General features: G+C 35.0%; 1 protein-coding gene and 1 long non-coding RNA gene across 2 annotated transcripts; one reads left to right on the top strand and one right to left on the bottom strand.

Moving 5' to 3' along the window:
- The first annotated feature begins 3,343 nt into the window (after window positions 1–3,343).
- LOC125858302 (uncharacterized) lies at window positions 3,344–13,506 on the top strand. The gene is made up of 3 exons (XM_049538050.1): window positions 3,344–3,482; window positions 7,108–7,970; window positions 13,175–13,506. The coding sequence occupies exons 2-3, from the start codon at window positions 7,111–7,113 to the stop codon at window positions 13,347–13,349; spliced, it is 1,035 nt and encodes a 344-aa protein (XP_049394007.1). The 5' UTR covers window positions 3,344–3,482; window positions 7,108–7,110; the 3' UTR covers window positions 13,350–13,506.
- LOC125858303 (uncharacterized) lies at window positions 9,221–12,761 on the bottom strand. The gene is made up of 3 exons (XR_007445729.1): window positions 11,534–12,761; window positions 11,144–11,247; window positions 9,221–10,604 (listed from the first exon to the last, which is right to left on the bottom strand). It is a non-coding gene; the product is annotated as an uncharacterized LOC125858303 (long non-coding RNA).
- Window positions 13,507–14,920: the final 1,414 nt, after the last annotated feature.

Here is a 14,920-nt window from a genome sequence, read left to right as displayed (position 1 = left end):
CGTTCACCCACGCGCCAATCATGTTTATTTCAGCGAAGTTTGTTCTAGAAAGTTGAAAGTTAATGAAACTTGAATGGTGTTCTTTAAATTGGCCTTCGTTCTTGAGTTAGGTTTAGATTGAGGAGTTCCTTGAGGTTAAAATGTTGTTTCCTTGAGTTGTTTGATTTAGATTCTTGTGTATACACACTGGGTATCTGAATCTAAAGGGAATTTGAGACAAAGAACCGAGTTTGGGCGAATTGGGGCTAGAAAACGAAGAAGAAAATTAGTCGAGCAAATCTGGGCACTAGCTCCGCGTCGCGGACCTGCTCTCCAAATTTGGGAAAAGTCATTTTGCATCGCAAAGCGGTCATGGACCGTTCTTCCTCAAAAAGTATTTTTGCGATCAAAATTTAAATACTTCTCCGCGTCGCAGACCCACCCTCAGATAGTATTTTTTAAAATTTTTTCTCATGTTTAGCTATCTAAAATCATTCCTAAACATCATGAGATCTTTCCTATCACAAATCATAATCCTTGAATCCATATTTTAATTCAAAGAAAGTTAAGAGTCAAGTCAAGAGAAGTCAATAGTCAAGTTAAGAGAAGTTCATAAAGGTTTCTAAAAGTCTTTTACAAATGTTTTAACTTTGTTTTAAGACTTGAGTTTTGAGTTGAGTAAAGAGTGAAGTTTGAAGTTCATTTCTTCAAAAGAGTATATCGGGACTATGTATTCCCAAAGAGTAAATGTTTTCACATTTAAACAAAAAAGGAAACTGAGATTTCCAAAAGAGCATTTGAGCTAGTTTTCAGTAAAAAGTAAGAGTAAAGTTCATTCTTCAAAGATTATTCGGGAACTAAGTATTCCCAAGAGTTAAAATGTTTTCACATTTGAACAAGAAAAGAAACTGATATTTCCAAGAGAGCTTTTAAGCTAAGTTTTTGAGTAATTATCTCAAACCAAAGAAAGAGTTTTGTTTTTAGAAACATATGAGCTAAAGTATAATTTGGGAGTAGTATTGAGCACCGATATGGGACGAGTTTGAGTTCAGATAACTCACGTCTCCATAAACCATGTAGTCATCATGGGTAGTAAAAGATCATACTTTTTAGATGACTCCTGAAGATGCTTTTAGCATAGACTAGTGAATCCACTAAGCTAAGCATTCTATATGACAACAAAGTATAAGACAATTTTGGCAGTGTGGGAAAGATGTGTATCACCACTTATGCTCATAGTGGTGGTTGTCGGTTAGAGAAACTCCCACATAAACTATATTACTTTATTATATGAGTAAAGTTGAGTTTGTTATTGCATTTTCTTTAACGAACTAAGTTGTTTTCTACTGTTTTAAAGGCTTTCTATATATTGCATGCGTTTTATTGCTTTATATTGAGTTAAGTTATTCAGGAGTTGAGTGAAGCCAAGATAAGTGTTTCTTTCAGATTCTTTTCAAGCTTAAGTTATGTTTAGCATTCCAACTCACATACTCGTACATTCAATGTACTAATGTCAGTTGGCCTGCATCTTATTATGATGCAGACGCAGGTAATCAGGATTAACATCCAGCGTCTCGTTGATCCAGTTGAGCACTCAGAGTCAGTTGGTGAGCTTCCTAGCTTTCCGGAGGATCCTTTTATTGCTTTCAGTATTTTAGTTCATTACGATGTCGTGGGTCTTGTCCCGAAGTCCATCTCAGTTGTTTAGAGGCTTCATAGACAGAGTTAGTGATGTTAGTTCATGAATCTTTACTTTTCCTTTTCAGTTAAGTTGAGACTTGAGTGTTCACTTTGATAGTGAATGTTATTATAATACATTCTAAGTTATATTTTGAGCAGTTCCGTTTACTTGTTTAACAATATTTATCTTGAGAAAAATCTTCCAGTGAGTAAGTAAGCCAGACCAAGGATTTGCTTGGGGCCATCAATGGTTCTTGAGTGCCGGTCCCGTCCAAGGTATAGGCTCGAGGCGTGACATCACTTGAATATGTTTACTAGTTTACAGAAGAGGAATTAAAAGAAATAGGCTATGTTGAAAATGAGTAGATTTCTAAAGTTTCTTCCATTTATTTTTTTCTTACAGGGAGAAAAGAGCCCTTTATCAATCATATGACCGATCGGTCAAGGTTACCTCTATCTATGGTATCATTTTCTTAAAATAATAATGAAACACAAAAGTAAAAAGTTATTAATAAGGAAAAAAACTTACTTTAGCTTTCGACGTTTTGTATAATGCGAAATTGTAATTTAAGTTTCTATGAAATATGAATTAAATGCTAAAAAAAAAGACAGTTACTAGCAAGACTCTTCGAGATGATACTTCTAGTCCTACAATAACAATTTAACAAAACAAACAAATAAATCTCATATGATTAAGTCCAATAGGCCTCACAATTTTTTCTCTCGAGCGGTGTTGTCATCAAACACGCCTTTCGTATAAAATTATGCTTTATTTTATAATATTCTTTGGTTTCCATTTTGATATGAAATTTGTGTTTTTCTTTAGATACTTGCCAATCTAGAAATATGCCAATAGTTTTTTTCTACTCGTCCTCCTAATTTTTCTAGCTAATACCTTATATTAAAACTTTATGATAAAATTAACTTTAAAGCGTTTTATCAAATTTATTTTGTAAAGAGAAATCTTACACTTTGTTTGTATGATTGTTATTAGGGACGGATTTAGAGGAAACTGAAAGTGTTCATCCTAACCCTCTTGACAAAATATTACATTCTATAAGTAACTTTTTATAAAAATGTAAATACATAGGTTTTGAATTGCCTAAATACAAAAGCAAATGTTAGATTATTGGTTTAGGGGTTCAAAATTCACTTTCTGCTAATAAGTTCAAATCTCAAAACACTATTTTTTTCCCGAACCCCTTAATGAAAATTATGAATCGTCCATTAATTATTACGTATTATTTCATAATGTATCATATTGTATATTATTATATTGTATCATATTCCATCATACTGTTTTCTTTAAATAAATACAATATTTGGATAAATTGTACCATTTTCCATTGTAACATAATGCCACACATCGATAATTTAAAAGATAAATCTAGAAGAAAAATTAGGTATACAATAGAGCTATTATAAAAAGATAAAATAAAATAATAAATAAAAATAAAATATTTAAATAACTCTGCAATTACACAAAACCACTCATTACATAAAATGAGATTATTTATGTTATCTAACATGAATTTAACGATACAATACTATATAATAAGTAACAACTAACCCAACAAAATGTTAATAACTCAATTAACTACGTAAACTTTCACCTTGCGGACGGAAAATTACTCTCCTAATCACCTTTCGTATTTACAATTATAAAAAAAAGAAACAGCAAATTCATTTGGTAGCCATCCTTCAGACAACGCGTGTTGGAAAGCAGTGTCATCATATTATTTTTCATCTGTCCGAATTTCTCTTCTTCATCCATACCCCATCTGAAGCTCCCAATTTTCAATTTTTTCATTAAACTTTACAAGGTGACTCTTTTTCTATGCTTTTTGGAATTTTTTCTTATAAAATATATGTACTTATTCTTTAATTTATCTGCTATTTTTTTCTTGATCTCCTGTCTATTTGGTTCAATTTTTCTTAATTATTGAGTATTAGAGGTGAAAAAATGAAATGGGTATTTGGGAATGATAATCTTTCTCCAAAAAAGGAAAACCCCCAAAAATTATTGAGTATTAGAGAATGAAATGGGGGAAAGAATTAGAAGATTTATGTAGCTGAATCCAATTTTTGTGGGATTTTTTTTGTTTGTTATGGTACTACTGCTGTTGGGAGTTTGCTGGGTGACAGTAGGTAGGGTTTAATATCAATTTTGTTCTTTGTTCATGATCTTGATACGATGTTTATGATAAAATTATGTTTGCTCTCTTGGGAAAAGTTGGGTTTTTTTCTTTTTGCTTGGTGGTTTAGATATTTGAGGGAGGGATAAACTATAAAGATTCTATCTTGGGGTTCTATTGGATTAGTTAATGAAGCCAAGTTGAAAGTTTGGGTGAACTAGAAATGGGTGTCTTTAGTATTGTCTGAATTCATTGCTAAATGAAACATTTCGTAAACTATAAAGTTTCTGTCTTGGAGTTCTATTGGATTTTTTTGCTAAAGAAGCCAAATTGAAAGTTTGGGTGGAGTAGAAATGGTGTCTTTAGTATTGTCTGAACTCACTGCTAAATGAAACATTTCGTAAACTATAAAGTTTCTGTCTTGGAGTTCTATTGGATTAGTTAAAGAAGAGAAATTGATAGTTTGGGCGGACTAGAATTGATGTCTTTAGTATTGTCTGAATTCATTGCTAAATGAAACATTTCGTAAACTATAAAGTTTCTGTCTTGGAGTTCTATTGGATTAGTTAAAGAAGAGAAATTGAAAGTTTGGGCAGACTAGAATTAGTATCTATAGTATTGTCTGAATTCATTGCTAAATGAAACATTTCGTAAAATATAAAGTTTCTGTCTTGGAGTTCTATTGGATTCATCAAAGAAGCCAAATTGAAGTTGGGGTGGACTAAAAATTGTGTCTTTAGTATTGTCTGAACTCACTGCTAAATGAAACATTTCGTAAACTTTTAAGTTTCTTTCTTGGAGTTCTATAGGATTTGTTAAAGAAGACAAATTGAAAGTTTGGGTGGACTAGAAATGGTGTCTTTAGTATTGTCTGACCTCACTGCCAAATGAAACATTTCGTAAACTATAAAGTTTCTATCTTGGAGTTCTATTGGATTTGTTAAGGAAGCCAAAGTGAAAGTTGTGGTGGGCTCAAAGTGGTGTATTTAGTATTGTCTGAACCCAAATGAAACATTTTGTAAACTATGAGAATTATAGAAAAAGAATATTATTGAATTGTTGTCTCTATATTATTAGAGAGAGACCCTATTCATAGACTCTACAATAAACTCCTTTTCCAAATAGGACACTACAATACAATCCTTTTCTAAAGAAATATAGTAAATGAATATTATTGAATTGTCGTCTCTATATTATTAGAGAGAGGGCCTATTCATAGACTCTACAATAGACTCCTTTTCCAAATAGGACACTACAATACAATACTTTTTTAAGTAGGATACTATATACTATTCTTATTACTATTACTATTCATATTCCTATTCTAAGTAGGATTGTATATACGTATTACTATTCTAACATAAACTATGAAGTTTCTGCTTGGAGTTCTATTGGATTAGTTAAAGAAGAGAAATTGAAAGTTTGGGCGGACTAGAATTGGTGTCTTTAGTATTGTATGAATTCATTGCTAAATGAAACATTTCGTAAACTATAAAGTTCATGTCGTGGAGTTCTACTGGATTCATTAAAGAAGCCAAATTGAAGTTGGGGTGGACTAAAAATGGTGTCTTTAGTATTCTCTGAAATCACTGCTAAATGAAAATTTAGTCAACTATAAAGTTTCTGTCTTGGAGTTCTATTGGATTAGTTAAAGAAGAGAAATTGAAAGTTTGGGAGGACTAGAATTGGTGTCTTTAGTATTGTATGAATTCATTGCTAAATGAAACATTTCGTGAACTATAAAGTTTCTGTCTTGGAGTTCTATTGGATTCATTAAAGAAGCCAAATTGAAGTTGGGGTGGACTAAAAATGGTGTCTTTAGTATTGTCTGAACTCACCGCTAAATGAAACATTTCGTAAACTATAAAGTTTCTGTCTTGGAGTTCTATTGGATTAGTTAAAGAAGAGAAATGGTAAAGTTTGGGCGGACTAGAATTGGTGTCTTTAGAACTGTCTGAATTCATTACTAAATGAAACATTTCGTAAACTATAAAGTTTCTGTCTTGGAGTTCTATTGGATTCATTAAAGAAGCCAAATTGAAGTTGGGGTGGACTAAAAATGATGTCTTTAGTATTGTCTGAACTCACTGCTAAATGAAACATTTCGTAAACTATAAAGTTTCTTTCTTGGAGTTCTACAGGATTTGTTAAAGAAGCCAAATTGAAAGTTTGGGTGGACTAGGAATGGTGTCTTTAATATTGTCTGAACTCACTGCCAAATGAAACATTTCGTAAACTATTAAATTTCTGTCTTGGAGTTCTATTGGATTTGTTAAAGAAGCCAAATTGAAAGTTGTGGTGGGCTCAAAGTGGTGTATTTAGTATTATCTGAACTCACTGCTAAATGAAACATTTTGTAAACTATGAAGATTCTGTCTCGGAGTTCTATTGGATTCGTTAAAGAAGCCAAATTGGAAGTTGGGGTGGGCTCAAAGTGCTGTCTTTAGTATTGTCTGAACTCACTGCAAATAGAAACCTTTTTTACTTCTTGAACATCTGACCATTCTTGGTGTCGTGTATATGAATTCTTTTGATTTATCTAAAAGAAAGGAAGATATTTTTAGTTTCTTCGCTTGGTTATGCACCTGGTTGATTTGGCAATGAATTTATGTGCTCTCATAGTGTCTTTTGCTAAGAGTTTATCTGGAACTGTAGTATAAATATATATCTTATAGATTCAAAGGCAGGGTTAAGGTCTGCATGCATCCTACTCTCCTCAGACCCACTTGTGAATTACACCGGGTATGTTGCTGCTGTTGATTCACAGTATTAATATCTGAAATTTGATGTCAAAGAAACACTGATAGAAGTTGCGTATAAGAGGCACTATCTTGTTAGTGTAGTTTCCTTTTTTTTTCTTACCTAGTTCCTATGTGCAAATTTTCTGTTTTCTCTAGGGAGAATATGTAATATTTTTCTTCTCATCTTACAGCAAAATTTATGCATTGTATGTCTGTTATAGATTGTTTTGTATTTTGATGACTTAAGTTGGAAGTGCATTGCGCTGCAATGAACTTGTTCATGCATTTATGATGCATTATTTGAATATCAAGAACTGTGTTGTGGTGATTGAAGTTACGAGTTGATTGATTAGAAGGAAATGGAAAGGAAGGAATGTAGCGGGTGACAAGGATAGTACATTTTCAGTCAAAATTACTGTCTTATTCGGTATTTGCTTTTAATCAACACCTTAGTCTTCTAATATGGTCTTAGTGAGATTCTTTCGTCCAACTGTTTTGTACTTGTTGATACTAACTAGTATTGTTAGATCTTTATTAATGACCTAAGTTCCTAATTTGAATTTACAACACAGGTAATGGCAGTTGAGGAAGATATTGATCTTTCAGATTTGAAGTACCAACTGAGCCAAACACATGTTAGTTGGAAGCAAGAGATGGAGGAAAGCCAGTCCCAAGTTGATGCCTTGCAAGCAAAACTATTAGATGTAAAAACTTGTATTCAGGGGTCAGAAGAAGATACAAAGAAAGAGTTAAATGTTCTTTGGAGCAGAGTCAGAACTGCTGCAACATTAATGATGTATTTGAAAACTAAAGCCAGAGTCATAGCTGTTCCTGATTTGGCCTCTACGTCATGCGGTATAAAAGAACTATATGGAGTAGGGCTTATAGATAAAAATGGTGTACCGTTGTCCAGTTGGTCAAGGGACATAGATCTCTCGTCTTTTGATGATGCTGATGATGCAGCCTTGATTAGACTTACAAGTACACAAGATTCTTTTGATGAACAAGATGGATCTTATAGGAGCGAATTACTCAGAAGTGTACAATTGGTTACATATGTTATGGAAAATCTTGTCAAGAGGGTTATAATGGCTGAATCTGAAACTGCTTTAGAGAAGGAGAAGGTAACAGTAGGTCAGGAAGAGATTCAAAGAAGGGCACTTCAGATTGAAAACATGTCTACTAAGTTAGAAGAGATGGAAAGGTTTGCTTTTGGTACAAATTGTATCTTGAATGAGATGCGCCAGAGAGTTGAGGATTTGGTCGAAGAAACTTCTAGACAGAGGCAGCGAGCTGCCGAAAATGAGCAGGAGCTTTGTTGTGTTAAGAGAGACTTCGAATCTCTGAAATCCTATGTCAGTAGTCTCATTAGTGTCAGAGAAACTCTTCTGTCATCAGAAAAACAATTCCAGACAATTGAAAGGCTTTTTGAACGGTCAGTGTATCCCTTTCGCTGGTGAACAGAATTTCTGTTTTCATATAATGATGATATAGCTGTTTATTTATGTTCTCTGAGTAATAATGGTCAGTGTGCCTGTGATGTCAGAAGAGACTACTGCGTAATATGTTGTTGATGATATGTCTTAATACTTGCAATGCAGTTTACCAAGAGTATATGCCTTTCAATATCTTATAGCACACCTTTCTGAATCAATAGGGTTAGAATCTAAGTATGCACCCAACATTATACACATGTTTTCTGATCAAGTTATCAATTCATTTGAGACTTTGAATTTATGTCTAACCATTTTTTCCAGCCATATTCTCCACGACACCAGAATGTTATCTGGTGTAGCGGGTTATAATTAATTTGCAATGTCTTTATGTACAAAAACGATATAAAATGAAATGGATCACTTGGATTAAGAATGAGGAATCATCCTTTTTTTAGTGCAAAGGTTTTAAGGTTGAATATAGACTAGCGTTATGACATTTCCTAGGGTACTAAACTTGGAACAAGAAGGGCTGAGTGCAGGTTTGTAAAATCTCTTCTTTGATCCATTTGTAAAAGCACAGAACTAACGAAACTATGAAAGTAGTGATAAATCATCTTTTACAATTTTTTTTAGAATGGTAATATTTTATAAGCCCTACTTGTGGGAATACATTGGGTACGTTGTTGTTGGTAGGATTTTATAAACAGAAGCAGTGAAACACAAAGTTTGTGCGGAATCAGTTCCTTTACATCACTCTAGGAAGTTGAGAAAGTCTTAACATTTTATCTGCTGTGTGCTGACTGCTGATCTTCTAGTCTACACCTAAATCCAAAAAAGATACACATTTATATTTCAATTTACATATATTTTCATAGTTGCTTTCAAAACATCGTTGATTCCTTTCTTTCCAAATCACCCACCATATGCATGAAAGAATGGTCTCCTAGATTTTTCTTTTCTCCTTCCCAATACCCTTACCAGCCCAACAATGCAGCATTTGTTTGATAGTTCTAGGCATCACCTAGCTTAACTTGAAAAATGTTAAAAAACAGATTCCACATTTGAGTTGTGATGCTACAAAGCAGAAATACATGATTAGCATCGTTATTCTTTTTCACACGGTATACATCTACTATAAATAGCTATGCCCTTTCCCTATAAGGCTGTTGTTTCCCTATAAGGCTGTTGTGAAGTGCTTCATATGTGAGAGTCTAACAAAAACATGTCACCTTGTATGGTGCCCTGGATTTCCATATCTGCCTGCAAGGCCAGAAGCTGTAATTCTGATCCAATGTATTGGAGGTCAATAGGAATTTGTAGCAGCTGCTGACCGAGAAGGTACCTTTACTTTGTGGAACCCATACTAGCCAGTCAACTACCATTTCCTGGAATTTGAAGCTTTCCGATATTTTGATGAGTTGTGAGAACCTATCGACTTCCTATCCACTTAAACAACAACAACATACTTGGTGTAATTCCACAAAGTGGGTCGGGGAAGGATAGAGTGTATGCAGACCTTACCCCTACTTTAGTGGTAGAGGTTGTTTTCGGTAGACCCTCAGCTCAATGAAAAACAATCCGAAACAGTAGGACAAAAGAAATAATGGAAGTGAACAAGCTATGGCAAAATACTATAGAAATCATGTGACAAATCATTTTGAACAGTAATTAAAACAAAATAATACAACAAGCAAAATGCAAGAAACAACAAGTAGTAATAGAAATTGAGGGACAAGAAACTACAAGAGTAATACTACGACTACTATTATGGAAGGAAAATGCTCTACTACCTATTAACCTTCTATCCTAATTCGTGTCCTCCACAACCTTCTATCTACAATCCTGTCCTTTGTAAGCTAAAATCGCGTGATGTCCCGTCTAATCACCTCTCCCCAATAGTGCCAATATTTCTTTGGGCTACCTCTACCGCCCTTGGAACCATCCATAGACAACCTCTCACACCTCTGCCATCCATGCATGACCTCTTCACATGCCCAAACCATCTTAGCCTCGCTTTCTACATCTTGTCCTCCACTGAAGCCACTCCTTACCTTGCCTCAGATATATTCATTTCTAATCCTATCCTCCTAGTATGCTCACACATCTATCACAACATTCTCATTTTCACAACTTTCATCTTCTGAGCGTGAGAGTTTTGAACTGGCCAACACTCCGCCCCATATAACATAGTTGGTCTAACTACCACCCTATAGAGCATGCCTTTAATTTTTGGTGGTACCTTCTTATCACGCAAGACTCCAGGTGGGAGCCTCTATTTAATCCACCCTGCACCAACATGATGTGTAACATCATTCAATCTCTCCATTTCCTTGGAAAATAGATCCAAGATCCTGAAACCTCATCTCTTTTTGATTTCTTGTGTATCAAGCCTTGCTCCACGCTAGCCTCATGTGTCATATTACAGAACTTGCACTCTTATATATCCTGTTTTGGTTCTGCTCAACCAGAACCTTTAGACTCCAAGGTTTGTCTCCAAATCTTTAGTCTTGTCAATTAAAACTATGCCACCCGCAAATAACATACATTGTGGCACCTCTCCTTGGATATGTCGCATCAATTCATCCATCACCAAGGCAAACAAAATCGGGCTAAGAGCTGATCTGTGGTGCAACCTAGGGGTGCGCATCGGTCGGTTCGGTTCGGTTTTAGGTGTTATTGGTTCGGTTTATCGGTTTTCGATTTGTAAATACTTCAAACCGATAACCAAACCAATAACATATTTCTTATCGGTTTTTGGTTAATCGGTTTGTGGTACTTAACGGTTCGGTTTTCGGTTTAACCAATAAGAAAATACCATATGATTTTTCCAACATTTGGCATGAAAGTAATAATCATAAAAGTAACAATCATTTTTCTTGCAAGTTTAGACACTAGACACATTCAAAGGAAAAAGTGTGAAAGTAACAATCGTTTAACCATTAACAAAAGTGTGAAAGTAACAATCGGTTAACCATTAACAATAAGACTAGTAAATTTAGTATAGTCTTATTGCAAAAATTATAAAACCGGAAACCGAACCATTAACCCAATAAAAAATTTTGCAAAATCGTTTAAAAACCGTTAGCCCAATAACCCAATATCAATAAACCAATAGTGTTTTTTTGGGTTCGGTTTATTGGTTAAATCGGTTTTTGCACACCCCTAGTGCAACCCCATCACAACTAAGAAGTACTTTGAGTCTCCTCTCGCTGTCCTTACCCGAGTCTTGGATCCATCATGCATATTCTTGATCGCCCTAGTGTATGCCGCAGCTACCTTTTTTTTTTTTTGAGAAGGTAACATTTGTGTATATTCATTGAACCAGTGCATGGGTTGCAATAAAAACCATATTTACAGCTTGTCAAAAAGTAAGAAAACTGAATCTGAATCTGAATCCGAATCCTAACAGGAACCTAGGATATCTATAATGGATTCAGTGTCCTCTAAATACATCTGCTTGCACCAGAAGCAAGAAGCAAAAAAGCCTGATACAATTTAGTTTGATCTTTTGAAGGTCACAGCTCTTGCTCTCAAAACATCTAGCATTTCTTTCCACAGGTACCCCTTTAGCCTCCAAGCATCTCCATAGAACCTCCCTTGGGACTTTGTCGTAAGCCTTTTCTAGGTCGACGATTACCATGTGTAAGTCCTTCCTCTTCCTATATTGCTCCACTAATCTCCTTGCAAGATGAATGCCTGCTGTAGTTAAGCGCTCCGACATGAATCTGAACTGGTTCACGATAATAGCTACACCCCTTCTCACCCTTATCTCCACCGCGCTACTTTCATAGTGTGGCTTAGGAGCTTGATACCCCTATAGTTGTTGCAATTTTAAGTGTCATCCTTGTCCTTGTTCAATGGGATCATTGTACTCCACCTCCATTCTTCGGACATTTTTGCCGTCTTCAAAGCGACAATAAACAACTCAACTAACCACCCTGCACCTACCCTACCTGCCGCTTTTCCAAAATTCCAACAGGGTCTCACATAGCCCAGTTGCTCTTCCCCTACACAACTACGAATGACACCCTTATCTTCCTCAACCTTTATACACCTACAATACCCAAAATCGTGACGCCTCTCAGAGTGTTCTAAATTCCCCAGCACAATGTCTCTGTTCCCCTTTTCGTCCAAGAGTTCATGAAAGTATGACTGTCATCTCTGGCTAATGAGAGTGCCTGCTCCACCAGTATTTTGCCCTCTCGTCCTTGATGCACTTCACTTGGTCTAGGTCACGGGTCCTCCTTTCTCTTGCCTTGAGACTAGCCCGTAGAATTTCTTATCCCCGCCAATTCAACATACAGGCGTTCAAAAGGCGCCGTAACTGCTAACTTCGCCTCTAATTCAACATACTTCCAATCCACTTCACCAAAAAAGAAGAAGAAGAAGAAGAAGAGAGCCTATCCACTTCCCAAGTCATTGGAATTTCTCCTGAAACTCAACTCCCACCAGTACTAGATCTACATTGTGCGGTAGTATGATGGGTATGCCTCACTTAATTATAAAGATCTGGAAATAATTCCTTCAGAGGGGAGTGTTATGCATCATGCCAAAAAAGAGTGTTGCCACCATTACCTACCAAAATCCGTGTTTCTACCAAGGTCATCCCAAAAACTTCTTATATGTTTCCAAACACTGACCACTCCATGTGCTGAGTTAGTAATTTTGGTACTCCAGTTGTGCTCACTTCCGTACATTTTGGTAACCACCACTTTCCATAACGCTCCTTCATTTTGATTGAATCTCCATAACCACTTGAAGAGTAAGCCCCTATTCTGGTATCTATGATTTCTTACTCCCATTCCCCTTGCTTTGTTGCAGCAAGCTGATCAGTCCGAGGGCTCGTTTGGTTCAGAACAAGGTTATCCCATGATTATGATCCCACCTCCGTTATGAGATAGATAACACCAAGATTCTTGTATAAGATTTATACAAGTGTTAGCTAATACCAATAACCAAACGGTGGATAAATGCAATCCCATATTTAGTACCGGGATTAGTATAGTAATCCCGGTAACCAAGCAACCCTTTGGAAAATATTCTTTATACAGATGGAGTTGTGGTTCTTGCAAGAACTACAATTGTAAAAGTTCGTCTTATATGTCGTTGTTTACATGAAAGAGTGTATTATAGTAATTATAACAGATGGTAAAGTCCCATATCTGCGATTTTTTTTGTACTCAGTTTGTTTTATGTGAACCAGGTTAGCTGCAAAGACGACTCAATTGGAGAGCGAGAAAATGCAGAAAGAGGTTCAAGTCCAAAAGCTTATGGAAGAGAATGTGAAGTTGACAACTCTTCTTGACAAGAAAGAAGCACAACTCTTAGCCATGAATGAACAATGCAAGGTTATGGCACTTAGTGCTTCTAATATTTAAATTCTCTGAGATTTTCTATTCAATGAATGCATCTTTTGAGAGGAATATGCACCTATAGTTGTATTGTTGTATTTGCTCATTAGGTGGAGTGAAGTAATTCAACTATCCAGATGAACTTTGTTCTTAAATTTAATGGTAAATTGTGCTGCACCGTTTTTCGTGCATTGCCTTCTGTCTCTGTGCAACGACAACTATACCTCACTCCTAAACAAGTTGGGTTCGGCTCTATGAATCCTCATTTCTTCTTTTATCTCTCTGCGTTTTATAGACATGTGCTTTTAGTTCGTAATGTTCTGCTCCTACCTAAGGAGTAAGGACCATGGCCAGCTATATTTTTACACGTCCGATTAGTGAATATCATGCGGGATCACTTCACTACACCAAACATGATCTTACCGGCAATAGCTTAATTGCTGCTAAATATGTATTTTTAGCGACAATTAACACTCTTTGTAAATATTTCTAAAGCCTATAGGGACATTGGATCTAATGATACTTAATTAATGCTGGTAAAAACTTTGACACTTTTTGTTAATGTGTATATTTATTGCTGCTAAAAGTTGTTTTTGCTGTAGTGCTTGCAACAAGGGTTTGTTCTTGTTGAAGAAAATATCTGTCGAGTAATTAGTTCTCGATAGAGGCAAAATATAGGATCTAGAGTGTGAGTTCAGAGTGAGTGTGGTCTTATTATATGGATACGAGTTTGCTAAGTGCTTTGAATATAGATGATATACAGAAATTGAAATAATTATATGTTTATTTTATTTATGCCTATTTTTTAAAAATGTTTTTTGTGTGTGCATTTTAGGATGTATATATAAAAAACTAAATCACAACATTTTTGACAAATATTAAATTTGAATTCATTATTCCTAAAGTAAAATGTGTTCAATGCTAAAGACCTGTTTTTTAGGATGTATATATAAAAAATTAAATCACAACATTTATTAAATTTGAATCCATTATTCCTAAAGTAAAATGTGTTCAATGCTAAAGACCTTAATGTTAAACTCGTCATTTTTAAATCCTAGATCGGCTTCTAACTTTTATATATATAAAATAATACCTGGTGAAATAATTGAATAACACGCAAGCTGGTCCCACTTTAGGCTGGCTAGCAATGACTGCCTTCTTAACGAGGTCATTTGCACTTCTGTCCCTATTTTGTGTTTGTCCTTAATTTTTTTTCCTTACGGGCAATAATTTTTTTTTTTTAGCAAGACATAAGTTTATATTTTCATATCATAACGTGATTGCCTCTTTTATCTTTCTTTTGTTTGGTTTTCGTGTCAGCCAAACCTCTTTAAGCTTTTGCTATTCAATTTTCACCCTTGTAGGCTTGTAACATTAGTTAATCGAGTCTTCGAGCAATAGTAAATTAGTCTTTGTGCGACTTAAGTGGTAAAAATTTGAGTTGTGGATCAATCATTGATACTTGCATGAGGACGTATTGCCTATATTAAAAGTGAAGCCTAAATTTGAATCTTATGGGTGCGAAATTTTATTCCTTTTTAAGTTAATGTATTTTAAATTAGCATTTTCTATATGTTCAAATTTCTTAAGACAAATAT

Source organism: Solanum stenotomum, chromosome 3 (genome assembly GCF_019186545.1).
Source record: "Solanum stenotomum isolate F172 chromosome 3, ASM1918654v1, whole genome shotgun sequence".
Lineage (NCBI taxonomy): Eukaryota > Viridiplantae > Streptophyta > Magnoliopsida > Solanales > Solanaceae > Solanum > Solanum stenotomum.
The sequence above is the reverse complement of the archived record's forward strand: the minus strand, read 5'-3'. Positions and strand labels throughout refer to the sequence as shown.